The sequence below is a fragment of the Lissotriton vulgaris genome, chromosome 2_1, assembly GCF_964263255.1.
Source record: "Lissotriton vulgaris chromosome 2_1, aLisVul1.2, whole genome shotgun sequence".
Taxonomy (NCBI): domain Eukaryota; kingdom Metazoa; phylum Chordata; class Amphibia; order Caudata; family Salamandridae; genus Lissotriton; species Lissotriton vulgaris.
The window spans coordinates 182,112,037-182,133,034 of NC_141687.1; the positions used below are offsets into that span (position 1 = coordinate 182,112,037).

Genomic DNA, 20,998 nt, shown 5'->3' on the forward strand with positions numbered 1-20,998 from the left:
CTGAAGGGGAATTCTGTGCTATTAAAGTTGGAGAGCTTGACAGCAGTAAAGTATATAAACAAGTTGGGAGTAAGTAGGTCCAAGAGATTGTCTGGAACTTGCGCAATGTGACGGATTACAGAAATTGAAAGTTAAGGGAGGATATTTTTCAGAGTATTCTGCTTGGGCCTTTTGTGGTAGATCTGTTTAATGCAAGACTGACTTTTCAATTGCCAATTTATATCAGTTGGAGACCGGATCCAGGAACAATAGCAGCAGAAAGGAATTAGAGGATATTATTTCCCCCCATTTTCATGATTCAGAGACTATTAGTACAGGTGAGGTGACGGAGATGTCGGTTGGTACTAGTTACGCCTTTTTGGAAAACATAAGCATGGTTACCAATGGTGATGGAAATGGCGATGGAAGAGCTGTATTTGAAATGACGATGGAGGAGCTGTATTTGATAACATCTAACAAATCTTTTATGTTGGGCATCGATGGCAAGGATCATCCGTCAGTGGAGTCCGGTTTGCTCAACCTTCTAGTACGGAGGATCTCAGGTGTTCAGGAAGATTCACAGGACTTACGGGTACAGCTACAACTCAATGAGTTATGGGCACCAGGATCTTGGAAGAGATACAGAGGAGCATGTAAGGTATGGTTACATTGGTGCATGGAGAAGGATTTGGATCCCATGGAGGCAGATGAAGTAGAGGTAGCAAACCTCTTAGCACAACTATTTCAAAAAGATTTGTCATACAGGACAGTGAATTGTTACAGGTGTGCTGTGACGGCAGATCATTTGTTGAGGCAAGGATTGTCAGTGGGTAGGAATCCGCTGATTTGCAGAGTAATGAAAGGGATTTGATTGACGAGACCACCTAATGCGAGGTATCAGAGTATGTGTATTTGATATTACGATTATATTTGAATTGGTCAAGTAACAGATATTTGGAGCTGAGAGAGTTAACTTGGAAGTTAGAACCATTATTATGTCATTTCTTTCTTTCAAAAGAGTCTCAGAGTTCTCAGATGCATTAGAAGTGTTGTGTAGAATCTTTCAACCAGATGGAGTGATTTTTTAAATTTGCAAGCGGATGAATACTATGGGTCTACTTTTAACTTAGATTTGACAATTCACCCAAATTGTACCCTTTTTTCAGGTAGAGTGGCACATGTGTGGCGTAGGCAGTTGCCTTTTGGCTTTAGTCTGAATGCATTTGACTAGCCACATGGCGTTGCCCGCTTTGGAGAGAGCATAGCCTTTGTGTGGTTTGTGAATGAGACAAGCAATGCTTCGACATGGGAAAAGTGCAAAAACAACAGTTGATGGACAGAATGCAGAACAATGTCATACATTCACCCCAGTACAGAGATCTGGGCATAAATGCATCGTTTTTTTGCTTACCATGCTATTCCAGTTTGAACCGATCCATATGCAAATCAGTCTTGACTCTGTGCCCCATGGGAACAGTCCAGCCCGAACTGCCAAGCCAGGTCCTCCCTGGACTGGAAACAAGCATCCTAGGACCGGTTTTGGGCTTTCAGTCCTCATCAGCCAGGATAGCTTGATTCCAGTGGCATGGAGAGCATAGGACTCGTGTCTGAGTATACCCGTCCCACTCGGGGTGACAAATGCAAAAACAACAGTTGATGGACAGAATGCAGAACAATGTCATACATTCACCCCAGTACAGAGATCTGGGCTTAAATCCATCATTTTTTTGCTCACCATGCCATTCCAGTTTGAACCCAGCCATATACAAATCAGTCTTGACCCTGTGCCCCATGGGAACAGTCCTGCTGAACTGCCAAGCCAGGTCCTTCCTGGACACTAGATTCAAGCTAGCCGGGCTGATGACGGCTGATTAGCCAGAAACCTGTCCCAGGATGCTTGTTTCCGGTCCAGGAAAGACATGGCTTGGCAGTTCGGGCTAGACTGTTCCCATGAGGCACAGGGTGAGACTGATTTGCATATGGCCATGTCTGAACTGGGGTGGCGGAGTGAGCTAAAGAATGATGATGGATTAAACCCAGATCAGTTGACTGAGGGTGAGTGCTTGCCATGGTCAACACTACGTCCATCATCCCCTTTGGTTTTGCATCTTGTAAAAGGGTATTGCTCTATCAATGTATTACAGGAGAGCTCTTTTGACATCTAGTGTGTGAAGATCAAGGTTTGCCATGGCGTCTAAATGTGGGAAGAACACCAGGAGTTCAATAGTTTGGTTAAGATGAAAGGAGGAAACAACCGTGGGAAGAAATGATGAATTAGTCCTAAGGACGACTCTATCATTGTGCACCTGAAAGAAGGGTTCCTCGAGGGTAAGAGTTTAAAACTCACTCGGATGAGAGATGTAATGGCAACTAGAAAGGCTACCTTACAAGGGGGAAACTGCAGAAGGGCTAAAATGAAGGGGCTTGAAAGGAAGACTCTTGAGTTGAGTGAGGACAATGTTGTGGTTCTAGACAGGGGGGAAGGTAGAATAACCCACTTTAGGGCTGTCCATAAACACTTTAATGACTGACACTCCGAACAAAGAATAATGTCCCCTAAGCTGCAACTGCAGTGAAGTAAAGGAGTGGAGGTGAGGCCTGAAGCAAACTATGTCTTGCACTGCTGGCTTATATGAATTAATGTGTTTAGGAAGACAGTTCTGGACAAACATTTCACATTCGACTGACGAGACCTCCTAATGCGAAGTATCAGACTTCGTGAAATGTGAATTTAGTATTCGTTATTTCTGAATTGGCCAAGCAAAAGATATTTGGAGGTGAGAGAGTTAACTTGGAAGTGAGTAACATTATTATGTCCTCTTTCTTTCAGATGGGTCTCAGATGTTCAGGCATTAGACGTGTCACATAGATTCTTTTAACCAGATGGAGTGTTTTTTAAATTTGCTAGCGGACGAAGACTATGTCTGGGTCTGTTTTTTATTTTGGATTTGACAATTCACCCAAATGCACAAGTTACTTACCTTCGGTAACGATATATCTGTAAGAAACATTAGTTAGTGTTAGATTACTTACCTTAGAATATCCCCAGGCGTCAGACTGGACCTGGAAAGTTTTGGTCAGCAGTACTCCTGCGCGTCGCTAGGCGTCGTCTGCGGCTCCGTGTCCGTCGTCGGCGTCATGATCGCCGGGATGACATCGTGTATGCCTGCCCTCTATCAAACCAAGTTTTTAGAGGGCGAGGACTGGTCAATGATGAAGCATGACACCAGGTGGTGTGTGAGACCAGTCCTTCACTTTTTGTGAGATGCCTGCACTCACAAGCTAACACTACACTAACACTAGTAACACTAAGACTGGGAGCGGCTCATTGTGGTACACAGTTTATGTTGGAGGCTGCCGCCCACCAGTACCCCGCGCCTCTGGTTCCCTCAGTCCAGATTTATCTGGCTCTTGTGGTTATATATATATATAGCCCTTGATAGTGCCCAGAGCAGAGCCCTGCTGGGCAAGAGACAGAAGGAAGAGGAGAACCTTTGAAAGGGGGGCAGAGAGTGGATCCACAGCCTTTGCTGTGCTCCATGCCACAGATTTGTTCCACCTGCAGGCGTATACCGTTTTTGTGGAGGAACGCCTGGCTGCCAGAATCACATCACAGACTTCAGGAAGCAAGTCAAATGGCGTCAACTGTCGCCGCTCAATCTCCACTCATGGAGGTGGAGACTGGACAGGTTCGGGTGGAGGACCGTCCCCTGCTGCTGCGACAGAAGGTCCTCCTGAAGAGGCAGACTAACATGCTAAGTAGCTCGGGATACCAGTATCTTCGTGCCCAGTCTGGAGCCACGAGGATGACTTGGGCCCGGTCTCGCCTGATCTTCTTCAGCACTCTGGGCAGAAATTCCAACACGCTTGATCTAATGACATTGTGCGTTCTCTTCGATGGCGAATAGATCTAACCAAGGCTCTCTCCTCTGCTGAAAAAGACCTTGCGCCACGTCCGAGTTCAGACGCCATTCGTGATCCATCATGCACCTGCGGCTGAGTTCGTCCGCCCTGGTGTTCAGGGAACCTGCCAGGCGTTGAACCACCAGGGTGGCGCCCTGGTGTTCCAACAACAAGGGGTGGTGATGGACAGAGTTTCTGAATTAAGCAGAATACTCTCACCCAGTGAAGAGATCAGGGCTAGATCCAACACCGTTTTTTAGCTCACTGCACCATCCCAGCTCAGAACCTGGCTATATGCAAATTAGTCTGTTCCTGTCCCAGTGCATGATGGGAACAGGGCAAACCAAACTACCAAGCCAATTCTCACACTGGGAAGGAAACAAGCTTCCGGGGACCGGTTTCTGGCATTTCAGCCGTTGTCGGCCCGGCTTGCTTGAATCCTGATGGTGCAATGAGCAAGGGACTCACATCTGAGTATACCCTTCCACGCTTATGGTGGACAAAATATTTAACAACAAGGGGTGGTGATGGACAGAGTTTCTGAATTAAGCAGAATACTCTCACCCAGTCAAGAGATCAGGGCGTTCCAACAACAAGGGGTGGTGATGGACAGAGTTTCTGAATTAAGCAGAATACTCTCACCCAGTGAAGAGATCAGGGCTAGATCCAACACCGTTTTTTAGCTCACTGCACCATCCCAGCTCAGAACCTGGCTATATGCAAATTAGTCTGTTCCTGTCCCAGTGCATGATGGGAACAGGGCAAACCAAACTACCAAGCCAATTCTTACACTGGGAAGGAAACAAGCTTCCGGGGACCGGTTTCTGGCATTTCAGCCGTCGTCGGCCCGGCTTGCTTGAATCCTGATGGTTGTAACGACCGGGTTCTAGACCAGATGGGATCAGCTCCTGAGAGCCCCTCCAACCCAGCCGGAACGTAACCACCTCCCTCCTCAGGACCCATCTATCCAGGCACCTGGGTACCTACCTGAGGATGGGGAACTCGCAATATACAAGCTCATATCATCAGAAACACCACTAAATCTATAGGGATACTAAGAATACTCACTGATTACTAAGGACATCCATGCCCTACACCACACTCATACCTCATAGTCTCGCGACCACATGGGTCCAGACTAATCTACCCTGGGGCAGTTCTGATTATTTACCATTACACACTGATCACCATCAGTGCTCACTCGACACACAATCCGGCGTGCCATACACACTGAGCTGCAGCCTCAGTGCTCACTCTCTTTCTATTGTGTCCACAATCCGGCGGAACTAAACACCATCTCCCCCCGGTGCTCACTCACTTACAATCCGATCTGCAATCCGGCAGATCTACACACTGACCACAATCAGTGCTCTCACTAACGCCACTTACCAATGACGACCACTTTCCTATGAATACCTTCAGCTCTCTGTCTCTATGTTGGGAAGTCTCTCTCACTATTCACTAAGGGTTCGCTACTACAATATTAGGAGTTAGAACGGCTTTCCAAATTGAAATATGTACCTTCTGCTCTTGATATCAAATGTTCCCTCTCTCCCTCATTATTCAGTCACCTCTTACCTGACCGGGATTCACATCCGTTCATGCAAACAATGTCTGACTAGAAGACCAGGTTACCCTGATTGAACAAGAATACAAGGCACATGTCGGTTCACTAAGAACTGGGGTATCTTTATTACAACAACAATACACAAATCTGCAGGGTCTCTACAACTAACAGGAACTTTAACACACCGCTGAAAGAAAAGGATTAGACATACAGGAACAATGTTATCTGCGGGGTCTCTGTGACTAACAGGAACTTTTAACACACCGCTGGAAGAAAAGGATTAGACATACAGTAGCCTAGGGAATAAGAACAAGATTAAGGTGTAAGTGTAAAGGGGACTAGTTTAGACTACCTCACCTATTAGAAGGAAGATTTCTCTCTGTCTCTGGTGGGATCAGGGCTCTCTCTGTCTCTCCCTCCGTCACCATAGCTTCACGCCTCTGGCTCAATTGCTCCAGCTGACAGCCTCAGCTCCTCCATCTGCTTTAATGCTCTCTGACAAACTGGCAGTCCCAGCTGATAGTTACTGCTCTCTCTTCAGCTTCAGCAATCATCTGCCTTCTTTCTCCATTCCAGAAAACCAATAGAACTGCACTGTATTCTGCAGCTCCAGCAGACATCCTACTCTCCACTCTTCAAGAACCAAACTGAACTGACCACTCCTCCTCTTCTGCAATTCGCTAATATGGATTCCTCTCCCCTCATGGAAATTTCCAACAGAGGGCTGCCTCCCACCGAATTCCTGTGCTAGCTCCAGAGCTCTCTGCGCAACCGCAGTGGCCATCTGCTTGTTACGTCTGGGCCCAAGAGACAAACACATTCTTCCGATAAGAACCAGTCCTGACTGGTTTTCCCCTAGCAGTCAACAGCCTTAACTATAAACATTACCTCTCCCCTTGAAGCATCTCATCTCTGCAGGGATACTAAGCAAAATGGAGTCTATCTAGTTCTGGGCCTTGTAGGCCTGAGAAGGATGAAATAACCTTTAGCTCTGTCAGAGTACCTACATAAACCATACCAATGTATAATATAAAGTCAGAACCACAGGATCCACCCTCTACTACAGGCAAAATAATGAAAGGCAAAGCCAATAGGCAATAGATGGATTAGAGTAAGGGATCTATCATCATGTAAAGCAGCTATCCTCTTCTAGGTCTGGAAGAAAGAGCTTAAAAGGGCCAACACATCTAAGAATACATGTCCTAGATGTGAGCAAGTTTAAAGTCTTTATCACTCGGAAATAGAGCCAAAAAGCCTGTCAAGACAATGGTGCAATGAGCAAGGGACTCACATCTGAGTATACCCTTCCACGCTTTCAAGCAAGCCGGGCCGAAGAAGGCTGAAATGCCAGAAACCGGTCCCCGGTAGCTTGTCTCCTTTCTGGTGAAGAATTGGCTTGGTAGTTTAGTCTGCCCTGTTCCCATGATGCACTGGGCCAGGGACAGACTGATTTGCATATAGCCAGGTTCTGAGCTGGGATGGTGCAGTGAGATAAATAACGGTGATGGATCAAGCCCCGATCTTTGGACTGGGTAAGAGTGGTCTGCTTAATTCAGACACTCTGTTCATCACCACCCCCTTTTCTGAATCGCCCTGGTGTTCCAGCCATGTCCAGAGGTGCAGAGCCTCCTGACAGAGTGTCCATGACCCCACCCTGCCCTGTTTGTTGCAGTACCACATGGCGGTGGTGTTGTCAGTGAACACCTGCACTACACTTCCTCGGACAGAGGGAAGGAATGCCTTTAGTGCAAGACGGATCGCCCACAGCTCCAGAAGGTTGATATGGAACCGGGACTCCGCCGGAGGCCAGAAGCCTCTGCTCTCCCTCTCTCCTATGTGGCCCCCCATCCCAGTAGGGACGCATCTGTCACTACTAAGTGCTCTGGTTGGGGAAGGGAGAGAGATCCGCCGCTGACCCAATCGCAGTTCGTGAGCCACCACTGCAATTGGCTCGCAGTTCCCTCCGAGATCAGGACGTGGTCGGACAGGTTGCCCTGATGCTGTGCCCACTGAAACTTCAGGTCCCACTGCAGAGCCCGCATCCGCCACCTGGCGTGATGCACCAGAAGGATGCAGGAGGCAATCAGCCCCAGGAGCCGCAGCTCAACCTGACTGAGACCCGGGATAAAGGCTGAAAGATCGGAATCAGAGCCTGAATATCCCGAACCCGCTGTTAGGGGGAATAAACCTGAAACTGCGTTGAGTCCAGAACCGCTCCTATGAAAAGGAGCTTCTGAGAGGGGCACAGGTGTGACTTCGGCATGTTGATGGAGAACCCCATCGAGTGCAGGAGGTAGGCCGTAGTCTGGAGGTGGAAGACGACTGTCTGGGGCGAGCCTGCCTTCAACAACCAATTGTTGAGATAGGGAAGACTGAAACCCCTAATCTGCGCAGATGAGCTGCGACCACCGCCATCACTTTCGTGAACACCCTTGGGGTGCTGGCAAGGAAGAAGGGGAGCACGGTAAACTGAAACTGCTTGTTGCCTACCGTGAACCACAGTTAACGCTGGTGGACCGGCAGGACGGGGATGTGGAAATTAGCATCCGGCAAGTCCAACGCTACCCTCCAGTCTTCAGGGTCCAGGGCAGCTAGGACCTGAGCCAAAGTCAGCATCTTGAACTTCTCCTTCCGGAGGAAGCCGTTGACGCTCCGTAGGTCCAAGATAGGACGTAGGCCTCCTTTGCCCTTCTTGGGTTCCAGAAAGTAGTGGGAATATCAACCACGTCCTACTTCTGACCCAGGAACGCGCTCGATGGCCCCCTTGGCCAAGAGGGCTGTAACTTCCTCCTGCAGAAGTTGCAAGTGATCACCCGACATGCGGTGGTACTGCGGTGGCATGGCTGGAGGAGTCGCCGCGATTTGCAGCACCCATCTGTCCAATGTGATGGTACGCCAGTGGGGGAGGTGATGGCAGACCCTGCCCCCCACTGGGAATGAATGGGCCTGAAATGCTGGACTAGGAAGGCTTAGAGGCAGATGCTGCAGGGGCGGATGTGGACTGGTGGCGGCACCGGGGGACACCGGCACCGGACCTGGGTCTGCGGTCTGTGGCTGGCTGGACGTATGGGAGCGCCCCTTCCTTGGCCACGAAAGGAGCGAAAAGCGGAAGTTTGCTGGCATTGGCCTAGGCCAAAAGACTTGGCCGTAGCCCTGGAGTCCTTGAAACGCTCCAGCACACTATCCGCCTTGTCGCCAAAGAGGCGACGTCCATCAAAGGGCATGTCCATGTGGGTGGCCTGGACATGGCCCGAAAAGTTGGCGGACCTCAGCCAGGCTTGGCGGCAAACTGCCACCATCGTTGCAATCGCCCTACCCAGCCAGTCCGTTGTGTTGAGTCCACACCGCATGGGCGTCCTCCGGGCACTGTGGCAGCACCTCCGCAACCGTATCCCACAGAGAGTGGGTGTAACGGCCCAAAAGGCAGGCGGTGTTGACAGACTGCAGCCCCAAACTCAAGGAGGAGAACAGTTTCTTCCCAAACTGATCGTTCCTTTTGGATTCCCGATCCGGAGGAGCGGTCGGGAATGCGGTCTGGGAGGTAGAGGCCTGGATCATCAGGCTCTCGGGGTGGGGTGAACGGACAGGAAGCTAGGGTCGCCCGGAGCCGGGCGGTGGCATCAGGCCGCATTCCGATCCACAGGGAGACCTGTGGAGGGCTTGGACCAGGTGCCCAACAGAACGTCGTTGAGGGCTTTGTTGAACGTCAGTAGAGGCTCTGAGGAGCTTGCCTGCGGTTTGAGCACATCAGTGAGGATGTTAGTCCTCACGACCGCGACAGGGAGCTCAAGAGCCAAGGCCTTGGCTGCCCTGTTCAACACCACACTGTAAGCAGCCCCCTCCTCCGTAGCCACGGAGGGAGGAGAGATGAATCCAATGTCGGGCGAAGTGTCCAGACCACTGGCCTCCCCAAGCTCGTCTGCCCAGTTCCTCATCAACTGGCACTGCAGTGCCAGAGGGTCCTCAGACCCCTCCCATTCCCCCTCGTCATCCATTTCCTGATAGTCAGGGAAAAATGATGGAGCCGGGTCGTAGGTGAATTGTTCAACAGTCGACGCCGGTCTGACGCCGGACCCAGACCAGGACCGGGGCTGGGACTGGGGACAACGTCGTGGTGACACCCTCGGGGTCGGCGCCAGCAGAGGAGTCGTGAGGTCAACTGGCGACGACCCGGATCCGGGCCCGGATCCTGTGGGGTCCTGCGGCGTCGGGACCGAAGTTGACGACGGCGCTGGGGCTGAAGCACCCGACGGTGCCGGGGCCGAAGCCGCCGGCCAGCTAAGACTCCCAGATGGACCCGCAGGGCCGAAGGCACCTCGACAGGGTCCGACTGAGTGAAGTGAGTCCTCATGGCCATGAGGAAGTCACGTATCTCTTCCGGCATCGCGTGCAGCCCAGGAACCGGCGGGTGTGGAGCTGGACGCAGCACTTGCGGCTCCGGCAGAGTGTGCGGTGTTGCCCGAAACCGTGTCCCCCCGTGTCGCGTGAGCGTCGAGGGGAGTCAGAAGAGCGATGACGCCTCTTCGACTTCTTTTTCGAGTGCCTCGACTTACCTGAGGACTTGGAGCCCGACGAGTGGTGTTGACTCGTCGAGCGGTGATGACCGCGGCTCCGCGACTGATCCCTTGACTTCCTCCTCGACCGGGACCTCGAGCGACGTGGAGCCGACTGCCAGAGCTCGAGTCGCTTACTGGACCGCTCCCGTCTAGCCTTCGGGGTCAAGGCCCGGCAGTCGGGGCACGACTTGTCATTGTGGTCGGCCCGAGACAATAAAGGCACCGGCAGTGGGTGTTGGTCACCGACATCAAGCGGTGACAGTCCTTGCAAGGCTTAAACGCAGGCATCCCTACCGGCACCGCAAGTCGAAGGCCAACTTGAGAAGAGATCAAAAGTGATCCAAAAAGTTAGTCAAAAATTGACTGAAGTAGTGCTCTTCCAGGATCTGCGCTTGCTGGCGTGGAAAAAAGAAGAACTGACGTCAGCGTGCGAGGGCGGCATCTAAGTACTTTGACGACATCGTCCCGGCGATCACTACGACGCCGACGACAGACGCGGAGCCGCAGACGACGCCTAGCGACGCGCAGGGGTACTGCTGACGAAACTTTCCAGATCCAGTCTGACGCCTGGGGATATTCTAAGGTAAGGAATCTAACACTAACGAGTTTCTTTCAGATTGTCATAGCAAGCCTGTGTGGTGGGTCTGCAGGCCCCCTTAAGGATGGACATACCCTTGGAAGGCTGATTGAGGTAGTTACATTCTAAGACTTCAAGAGCCAGATCCCAAGATTAAGCTGCTTGGGTATGGGTGCCTGACTGTGCCCTGGTTGTGGGTGAAAAAGTCTTGTTGGGCCACTTCTTGTGGGGTATTATGAACAGGTCAAGTAAGGGGGTGAACCAGAGTTGACTGGCCCTCCATGTCTTAAATCTAGCATCCTATTTGGGGGAACTGCTATGCAAATGCATCAACTGTAGCACGGCGTTCTCCTTTATAAACACACAGAATGAGTTTCTGGTGAGGAAGATGAGGCTAGTCTTCATGACCATCATTGTGTAGGTCCCAGCATGAGACAGAGAGCCTTGGTACTCAGTGTAACTAGAAATGTCCATCAGCCCCATAAGAAGCTCCCTATCATGCCAGACCTTCTCACTCAACGGTAAGGCATAGTCAGACACTCAGACCCGAGACAGCTCGATATAACAATATTGCACCTGAAGTCTTAGAGTTTAAGTACTTAAACCGTCTAGAGGAGTGTGTGGAATGCACAGAATGGGGTCTCGGATGAGTCACTCAGTAGCTACTGGTAGCTCATGAGAACCCTACAGGTAACTCTTAGAGAATAAGTAAACCAGTTCCTCATTCAGAGGATATATGCTTATTGCACAAGTTACTTACCTTCATTAATGTAATATCTGGTAGGCTCCAGTGGCATGGAGAGCACTGGACCGACTGGATTAAAGCTAGCCTGACTGATGAGGGGTGACGCCCCGACACCGATCCCAGGATGCTTGTTTCCGGTCCTGGTAGGACCTGGCTTGGCAGTTCGGACTGGACTGTTCCCAGAAGGAGCTGGGTCAAGACATATTTGCATATGGCTTGGTCCAAATTGGAGTGGCGTAGTGAGCAAAAGAACCATGGATCAAACCCAGACCCTTGTGACTAGGGGTGAATGTCTGCATTGTTCAGCATTCCGTCCATCATTTGTTCCTTTTACTTTTGTCGCCCTAAGTGGAAAGGGTATGCCCAGACGTGGGTCTCTTGCTCGCTGTGCCACTGGATTACAGTTAGCCTTGGCTGATGAGGGGTGGTGCCCCAAAACTGGTCCCAGGATGCTTGATTCCAGTCCAGGGAGGAACACTGATTTGCATATGGCTGGGTCCAAACTGGGGTGGTGTAGAGAGCAAAAGAGCGATGGATTAAACCCACATCCTTGTGACTGGGAGTAACTGCATTGCTCAGCTCTCCGTCCATCATTTGTTCGTTTTGCTTTTCTACATTCTACAACACAACATGCAATAATTGTGAAAAAGTAAGTAGAACTACCAACCTTCATTTCTTTTCTGATCCTGGCTGGTCTGGAGTGTGTCTTTCCTGAGTCAGTGCCGTTTTTGCAAGGAAGGGAAGTGAAGTGAAGGAAACAAGATAATGTGTCCGTTATTGGCACTGGGCATCTGGGTACCCCGTCCAAGGAGCCTGCACTTCAAACTTTAAACCCCAAGTTAAACATTAGTTAGGCAGAACAAGACGAACAGTTGGACGCCTGACAATGAAATGCTCCTCTCTTTTGATAAAGGATTTCTGTCAGGATTCAGCCTCTACCCCCCATGAGATGCCACTGGAAACTGCTTTCTTATCAGGTTACAGTCACCAGAGCTAAAGTATTTGAAGTGATGTGGAATGCATATAAAACACATCACATAAACTGAGCAGTGGGAGCACTAAGTTAAGACAATGAAATGTAGAAGCTTTTGTTAACATGTTTAAGTACATAACAGTGTGACACAATAATACAATGCAAAACAGCACCACAATTACAAGAGAAGAAGTCAACACCAAACAACACAGACAAACCAAAATGAAAAACCACAACACAGCATTGCAGTAATGCAACACAAACTAACAGCAGCACAAAAAACTAAACAAAAGAGTACAACGAAATGCAACACAACAAATAAGCACACAAATCATTGACACACAGTACCACCTTCATAATCCTGCTTTCATAATACAATGGTAAAAGCTGTTTGCACCAAGCACCTCCTTAACTTAGCACAAAGGCTGTGTAGTAGTTTATTTTTTTGTTGATTAATTAAAACCATAACAAACAAAAACAAGTACAAATCATACACAACAACTGATTGAACATATATGGATACAATGCATAAATAAAATTGTCAACAATTGATTAACATTTTCTAGTTAGGATTATAGTACAGCCAATATTTTCACAGTTTTGCTCACAAGGCAAAAGCTAAAGTGCAATGTGCTAGCAGCAAATATTCAATAACAGTTAGCAATAGAAAAAAAGAACAATTTACAGATTGTCTATAACTGTTGGCAGCCGGAATACAGCCGTATTTCAAGATCGATGCTAAAGTGACTTATGCTATCAACAGAGAAGTGAAAAGTGCATTAGTGCAATAGGCTAGCAGCAAATATTCAATAGCAGTTAGCAGCAGAGTAAAAGAACTATTTCACAGAATGTCTAAAACTCTAACCAGTAAAAATACAATAGTATTTCAGAATCAATACTAAAGTGACTTGTGCTAGCAGCAAAAAAGTGAAAGTTGCATTGAGTTTTTCACCAGCAAAACTAAAGTGCCTTATGCTATCAGCAAGAAATTAAGATTTAATATTTTAAACAATAATGTATGGCCTCTTTCGGGGATAAAGTGCACATACTCCAATCAATCATAAGATAATAGACCTAATAAGCGGAACATTGCTATAAAAGGTCACTAAAAACATACAAATAGTACACATTTTTAAAATAAATTAAAAAGTGGCATGAAAATAATTCACAACTCCTCATTTACTTTGGATGTCAACCTTACATAATTTCTTTTCCACTCTAAAAATTAATTGAACAAATTGATATATAGTATAAACGTTGACACCACTTACGCAAAATATTAATGCCGATCTACACGTTCTAACTCCCCTTTCTTTAAAAATAGGTTTTAAAATTGTCTTCCGTTCCTGCAACATTTTTGGGCATAGTGTTACCATGTGCAGCAAAGTTTCATCATACTGCCCGCAAAGCCTACAAATATTTGATGACCATTTATACTCCCATTTAGGGGTTCCATCTTTGGTTGGATATATTCCAAACCTTAATAACATACATTTCTTTTTAATTAAGGGTACTTGAAGAAAAAGTAAATAAGGTTGGACAACCATTTTCTCAAAAGAATTGACAATAGACCAAAAGTGTTTTTTTTTCTCGTCTTTATCCGATATTTCTTTCAACAGAGCTACGGTTGAATTAATTGATTTTTTATAAACCATTTTACTCCTTAATTCATCTTCCAAATTAGGGCATTTGAAATTTAGGAGACACTCAGCTAAATAATCCTGCCAGCTTCTAGAATATTCGCATTTCGAAATCTCGCGCCAGCACATATTTGCCAGCATGCCCCATCGGCTCGAGATAATGCCAGTAATGTTTTTAAAAATGTAGCTTGACGAACCAAGAACTGATTCCTTAAACCATATTCCAATCTTAAATTGGCACGTGTAATCTGTCTTGAAATCCTAAAAACTGATTTATATGTCTTTGCCGCCACTATGCCCTCAAGAAATTTCGCATCCCTACCCTTAAAAATTATGGACCCATAGTCCAGGGAGAGGATAAGTTTTGCTTCATGACTTTCAGCAAGTGATCATAATTGGGACATAATAACTTATCTCTCAGTTTTCGAAAAGCGAAGGCAAGTGAGGCACCTTTAGCCTCTAAGTTATTAAAATGCTGTCTAAATGTCAATCCATCATCAAATTATTAACATTATTTTTGTTTTTTTAATATTTATTGTTACCATTATGAATTACATATATATTAAAAGAATGTATTAATCTTTTTAATCCTATCATAGTTTGGCTAAATAAAATGGTATCATCAGCATACTGTAAGTATTTGATTTTTTTACCCATCACAGCAGGGGAGTGCGAGTTTACATCATTAAAATGGGCTGGGAGATCGGACATAAATAAATTAAAAAGTCAAGGAGTGAGCACACATCCTTGTTTTAAGCCGACATTTGTTTCATGGCGACGGGTAATATGTCTACCGTCGCCAATTTTGATCTGAACCCAAGTATTGGAGTACAATAATTTGATCATTTTTAAAAGAGTTTCTGATATACCCCAATTCATTAACTTAGTCCAAAGAATATTTCTAGGAACAGACTCAAAAGCGGCTTTTAAGTCAACAAAAGAGATTTACAATTTTTGTTTCCTACATTTTTCTCTTTCGCCTAGTAATGTCAATAAAATCAAATTAGTAAGAGTTGATTCTCCCTTCCTTAAAACCTGTTTGAAAAATTGTAATCAATTCCTCTCTTTCCGCCAAAGACTCAAAATCCTCTAACAAACAACATTCAAATATTTTCGCATCTACGTCTGTGAGGGTTATTAATCGGTAATTTGCGGGGTTATCCTGGGGCCCACTTTTGTAGATCGGCTGTATAATACTTCCCTGCCATGATTCCGGGATACACCCTGATTTAAGAATGTCATTAAAAAGGAGCGTTAATAACTCTGGCCAATACATAATTTTAACTTTAAAAATAGCATTGGGGATTCTATTAGGGCCAGGTGCTCCGTTCGATCTAAGTTTAAGTAAAACGTTTTTTAACTTTGTCCACCGACCATAACTCAGTATCAAGAGAGCCTAATGAATCACTAATACTGAGAGGGGCACACCCTTCTACTGGCTCCATTATACAGTGATGATCAAGACGTTCAGACTCATCAGTCACTTGGCTTTGGGAAGTTGTTATCACATTACTAAAAAAAATTATCCAGCTTAGTTCATCTATATTGGCACTGTTACTTCTAAAATTTTCATTTTCTAGATTATTAATAATGCCCCAAAACAGTCGCAAGTCCTTAGATTTACATGCAAAGTGAAGTTTTTCCCAAGTTTCTTCGTAATACAATTGTTTAGCCCTCCAAATTTCATTCTTATATCCCCTCTTTAAGTCTCTGATTTTTAGGGACATTAAAAAGTAGGAAGTCCCATTTGCTTTTCTATACAATGATCTTATTGTTTTATTAATAGATCGTTTCAAGTATAATAAGCAGTAGGAAAACCAACCTGGGTTCTTTGGGTTCAGAATTACACCCCCATGATGGTTCCCTATTAGGGAATTTATTCAATGGGGAATCACATAAGAAGGGCCAAAGAGCAACCATTGAGTTTCCTTCAGAGTAAGAGGTCTGGGCATCAAGAATTAAATACGAGAGAAATTCAATAATGTCTTTCTCAGTTTTCTCACTCCATATTAACCTTTTTAGATTAAAAGCGGCCGGGGCAGTTCTTAATATTCTTGTTTCTAGTAAATACCCAAAGGGAAAACTAATCGCGATAACTTGTGGATTATGGTCACTCTCAATCCTTGGAACAACCTCATAGTTTTGAACTAAATCTGAGAGTTTATCCGACAATATCGTATAGTCGATTATAGAAGGACTGTCAGTTTTATTAAATGTTGTGAAATGCTCTCTATCATGCAAAATCGTTCGGTTATATTTTATAAATTCACAATTAGACCATTGGGCTAAAAGATTTGATTGAATTTCCTGCTTTTTATACACGATACAAGATGAGTGTTAAAATCCCCCGAAATGATAATCTGTGAATCCCTATGATCATAATGTAGCACCTTCACAATTTCCCATAACTGGATAAGTTGCGATGATCTGACCTTTTTTTTCGAACGTAAATAAACATTTTAAAAAATCGACGATCCATTTGACTTGAAGGTCAATCTCGTAATGATCAACATTAGGACTTAAAAAAAACATATATAGAAAGACCCCCACATGGTCGACCATAAGCGGCTTCCCTAGATGCCGCAATCAAATATTCATAATAGTCGATCAGTGGTGCACTGCACATATTCCATGTTTCTTGCAAAATTAACATATCAAAAGATTTTTAAAAGCCTACAACATTTACATCCTCTATAAGGGATTCAAAACCATTTGTATTCCAAGAGCAAATTTTAAACGCAGTTGGTGTGTTAACTAGAGTACCCCTACATCAATCTGTCTTTACTGAATTTTTTCTTGATAGAATAGACGGGAGCCAACTCCAATCTTCAACCGCCTCGGGAACCCCTTTTAATTCCTCACACACACGTGATCCTGGTTGACAGCTTTTAATTTTAATGCCACATAACCTGTTTAAGTCTGATGATGGGCCTGAGGCACCTTTCAATACTCTAAATTCATTGACCTCAATTAATTTTGGAGCATCCTTCTTCACTATTGGACTGCGTAACGATTTAATCGGTATTAATGGGGTCGGGTATTGCGGACTTTGGAGTCTCCATACTTTAATCCCCCAGCTTTCAAAATTATTAGAATTCGCTAATATTTTTCTAACAATGTCGTCATTTAGCCAAGTCGTGATGGTTGTCTCCTTATTACCGCCATCTATCTTAAACTCCACAAAATCCAGATCTTCAGATACCACATCCTTAAGATCTGGAGTTGCTTTTAGTAGTTTCTAAATATTCCCCCTATTCAAAATGTCATGAGTACCTCGAGTAGAGTATTGGGAACAAAAAAACACTTTTCTTTTTTCAGCCAGCAACTCGGGGGGTTCCATATCACTCCTTAGCCTTAAATCGGCTAGATCTGTCTTCCCAGCAATCATCGGCAGAGCCTTGGCCGACAGATTTAATCGTTCAGTCTGCTCTGGCTGTGATTGGATCGGAATACAATGACGTTCGTCCTGTTCATTCTTATTAAATTGCAGGTGAATAATATTTTCTAATTCTCCATTAAGCAGATTCGGATCTTGTAAACAGGGCTGTTCTCTCTGGCTAAACTGGTTATGGTGCGTATAGGTGGAAGTTACAATTTTCTCATTATCCATCTTTTGTAGTCCCTGTAGGACTACTCCATCATCTCTAGACCAAACTGACCGTACTTCCCTTGAATTTTTTTGGGTGTTATCTTTAGACCCTTCTATTACTTGGATGGGAGTAATCGGGTTCTGATTAATAAAGTTTTGATTACCATACTGGGAATCTAAATCATGGATTGGTTGAACTTGACCTCCTACATTCTCTCTAGCTGCTTGGGCCTGGGTTATGGTCCCCACATTTAGTTTAGACTCCTCTTTTGACCCTTCACTCCCCACTTTACTAAGTTGTTTTTCCTTTTTATTAACTTTAGGGGCATTCCTAGGTCTAAAAATAGGGAAGAGAGCCACAGGTCCTAAATTAGAGGTTAAAGAGCAACTATTATTTACTACTGCACTATGTATTTTTTTATCCTGGGCTGATTTATTGTGTGCTTTTCTTAACCTTTTTCTCGCCCTTTTTGATAAAACTTCGGGCTCTACAATTACTTCTGTGGCCTTACTTACTTTAAAGCAGCTCTTGTTCAACTCCAGATTTATCTTTGAATTAGGAGAATGAAGAGACTCTGGGGGTACACAAATGTTACCAGCTACTGGCCGGGAGGCATTATTTTTGTCACTAGAAATCAACGGGGGGAAAGTTTTAGAGCTAGAGGATTTTTTTACTATAGATCCAGGATTTATTGAACCATCATTCCCCTCGACTTTCCTACCAGACAATAATTTTACTTTGTGGACCATAGAACTAACGATTGACGGCAAGTCCGAGATTTTACCAATCAATTGAGCACAGTTGCAAGATATTAACTGATTCTCTTAATCAGCTTGTACTTTAGAGATCAACTTAGTTAGTTGGAAAAGCTTTGCGTCAATTCCTACCACATGTGTTCCTAAAGTGTTTAAGATGTCCACCTGGATGTCTAACTTGTCAGAGTGAAAATTAAAGGCGTTTGTTATAGAATCCATAGGGTTAAGCAAACAATCCCATACTCCACGCTCAGGGTTGCTAACATTATTTTCCAAGGCACCAGGTTTGGTAGGGTGTTAAAATATCGATAACAAAAATATAGCTGACATAAATATCGTTGCAAAAATATCGTTTACAAAAATATCGACACCCTATACTTAAACAGGTAAGTACATAAATATCGACTCCAAAATATCATTGTAATTAATATAGATGTAAAAAATATCGACTTTTTAAAATAATTAAAATTACATTAAATAATAAATAAATATAAGTACTATTAACAAAATACATTACATTACTTTTATTTTATAACTATTTCAAACAAATTTACTACACTTTTTAATTATAAACTTAATAAATGTGGACATATAAATTAATTTTACACATTACTTTATATAACAACAATAATACATATATATAATTAAAATACCCCTTTACCCAAAAACCCAAAACTGACCCTGAACCCTAAAAATACCCCTTTACCCAAAAACATTTTCACTAAAAAAATCCTGTACACACACCTAAAATTAATTAAAAAATTAACATAATTAATGACATAATTATTATTCAATTAACTAATTAAAATTAATTAACTATTATTTATTACACTATTTATATTTATTTAAAACATTAATTAATCTATTATTTCATTATATTTAAAAACCCCTTTACCCAAAAACTGAAAACTGACCCTGAACCCAAAAAATACCCCTTTACCCAAAAACCTAAAAACTGACCCTGAACCCTAAAAATACTCCTTTACCCAAAAACTAAAAACTGACCCTGAACCCTAAAAATACCCCTTTACCCAAAAACTGAAAACTGACCCTGAACCCTAAAAATACCCCTTTACCCAAAAACTGAAAACTGACCCTGAACCCTAAAAATACCCCTTTACCCAAAAACTGAAAACTGACCCTGAACCCTAAAAATACCCCTTTACCCAAAAACTGAAAACTGACCCTGAACCCTAAAAATACCCCTTTACCCAAAAACTGAAAACTGACCCTGAACCCTAAAAATACCCCTTTACCCAAAAACTGAAAACTGACCCTGAACCCTAAAAATACCCCTTTACCCAAAAACATTTTCACTAAAAAAATCCTGTACACACACCTAAAAATAATTAAAAAATTAACATAATTAATTACATATTTATTATTCAATTAACTAATTGAAATTAATTAACTATTATTTATTACACTATTTATATTCATTTAAAACATTAATTAATGTATTATTTCATTATATTTAAATTACTTCCCACCCTACTCCCCTATAAACCCACAACCCGCTACGGCACTATTAATACTAAATTCAACTGAAAATACATTATTAAATAATAATATACTACTAAAAATACTACTTTGACTAAAAATAATCATTAAAAACACTACATTATTTATAATTATTTAAAAAACGATATTATTGTAAACTATGTTTTTGTAAACGATATTTATTACAACTATATTAATGTTAACGATATTACTTACCTGTCTGTCGATATTTTGGTCAGACGATATTTTTGTCATCGATATTTCTTCCTGTAGATATTTTTGCGGCGATATTTATGTTAGGCGATATTTTTGCGGCGATATTCCTGCTCTGTACCCCAGGTTTTGCCTGAAAGTTTCCATCAAATTTTGTTAACAAAGATAAATCAGCAGAGTTAAAAGATTTACATTGCTCATTTATATTGACCTTAAGGTTATTGCGCCTACTAGCCATGCCTGGAATCAAAACTGACTTATTAATACAGAAACTATTCTCCAAGATTATGCTAGACTGATCCAAATTAAAAGGACGTGCATCCCCAGTTGGGGAAGGCTGATCAATAGGGCTTAATACTAAATCATCCCAACCACCTTTGCTTTAAACATTTTGATCCGACACTGCAGTCGCATCACTCACATTATGAATCGAACCCGAAGAGATATCAATTACTGAGCATACAGCATTTACACTCTCTGTAGTTCTTTTGTTAGGCTTTTCCATTCCTGAACTTTGTAAGTCCTCCACCAGGATTAGCCCAATAGGGTGATTCACCATATTTTGACAGTGGATTTGTGCTTGCGTCTGCAGCCTGCCAGGATGCACCAATAAGCTTTCAGGCGGGATGAGCGCTGAATCCTGTATCTCTTTGGCTGGCTTTGGAGACTTCTCCTTAAGACTACTCACATCATATGCCTTGAATGATCCTGGGATAAATTTGGATTCTTTCAATGTACTAAAATGGCCAGAAATTAAGTTCCTATCTGGAGACTCAGTTTTGCTACTACCGAGTCCATTTTAAATTCAGTGTTTTCACAAAGCTGGACACTATTTAGACACAGTGACGGTAACGGAGAAGATGAGTCAGATATTCTGCGATCAGCACTGGAATTAATATTCTTAATTGTGTTCTATTTTGCTTTTGAGTAAGGCTGTGGTGGTGCTTAAAAAAGAAACTCCACCACTATTTGCATGACTTAATCCACTGTCCCCCTCATT

The 20,998-nt window shown here is 43.9% G+C and overlaps 1 protein-coding gene across 1 annotated transcript in view; it reads left to right on the forward strand.

Moving 5' to 3' along the window:
* The first annotated feature begins 331 nt into the window (after window positions 1-331).
* BAZ1B (bromodomain adjacent to zinc finger domain 1B) overlaps window positions 332-20,998 on the forward strand; it is a 260,841-nt gene continuing 240,174 nt past the window's right edge. The window contains exon 1 of the mRNA XM_086954030.1: window positions 332-762. Within this exon, the coding sequence (XP_086810156.1) occupies window positions 332-762 (431 nt within the window). The remainder of the gene's footprint in view (window positions 763-20,998) is intronic.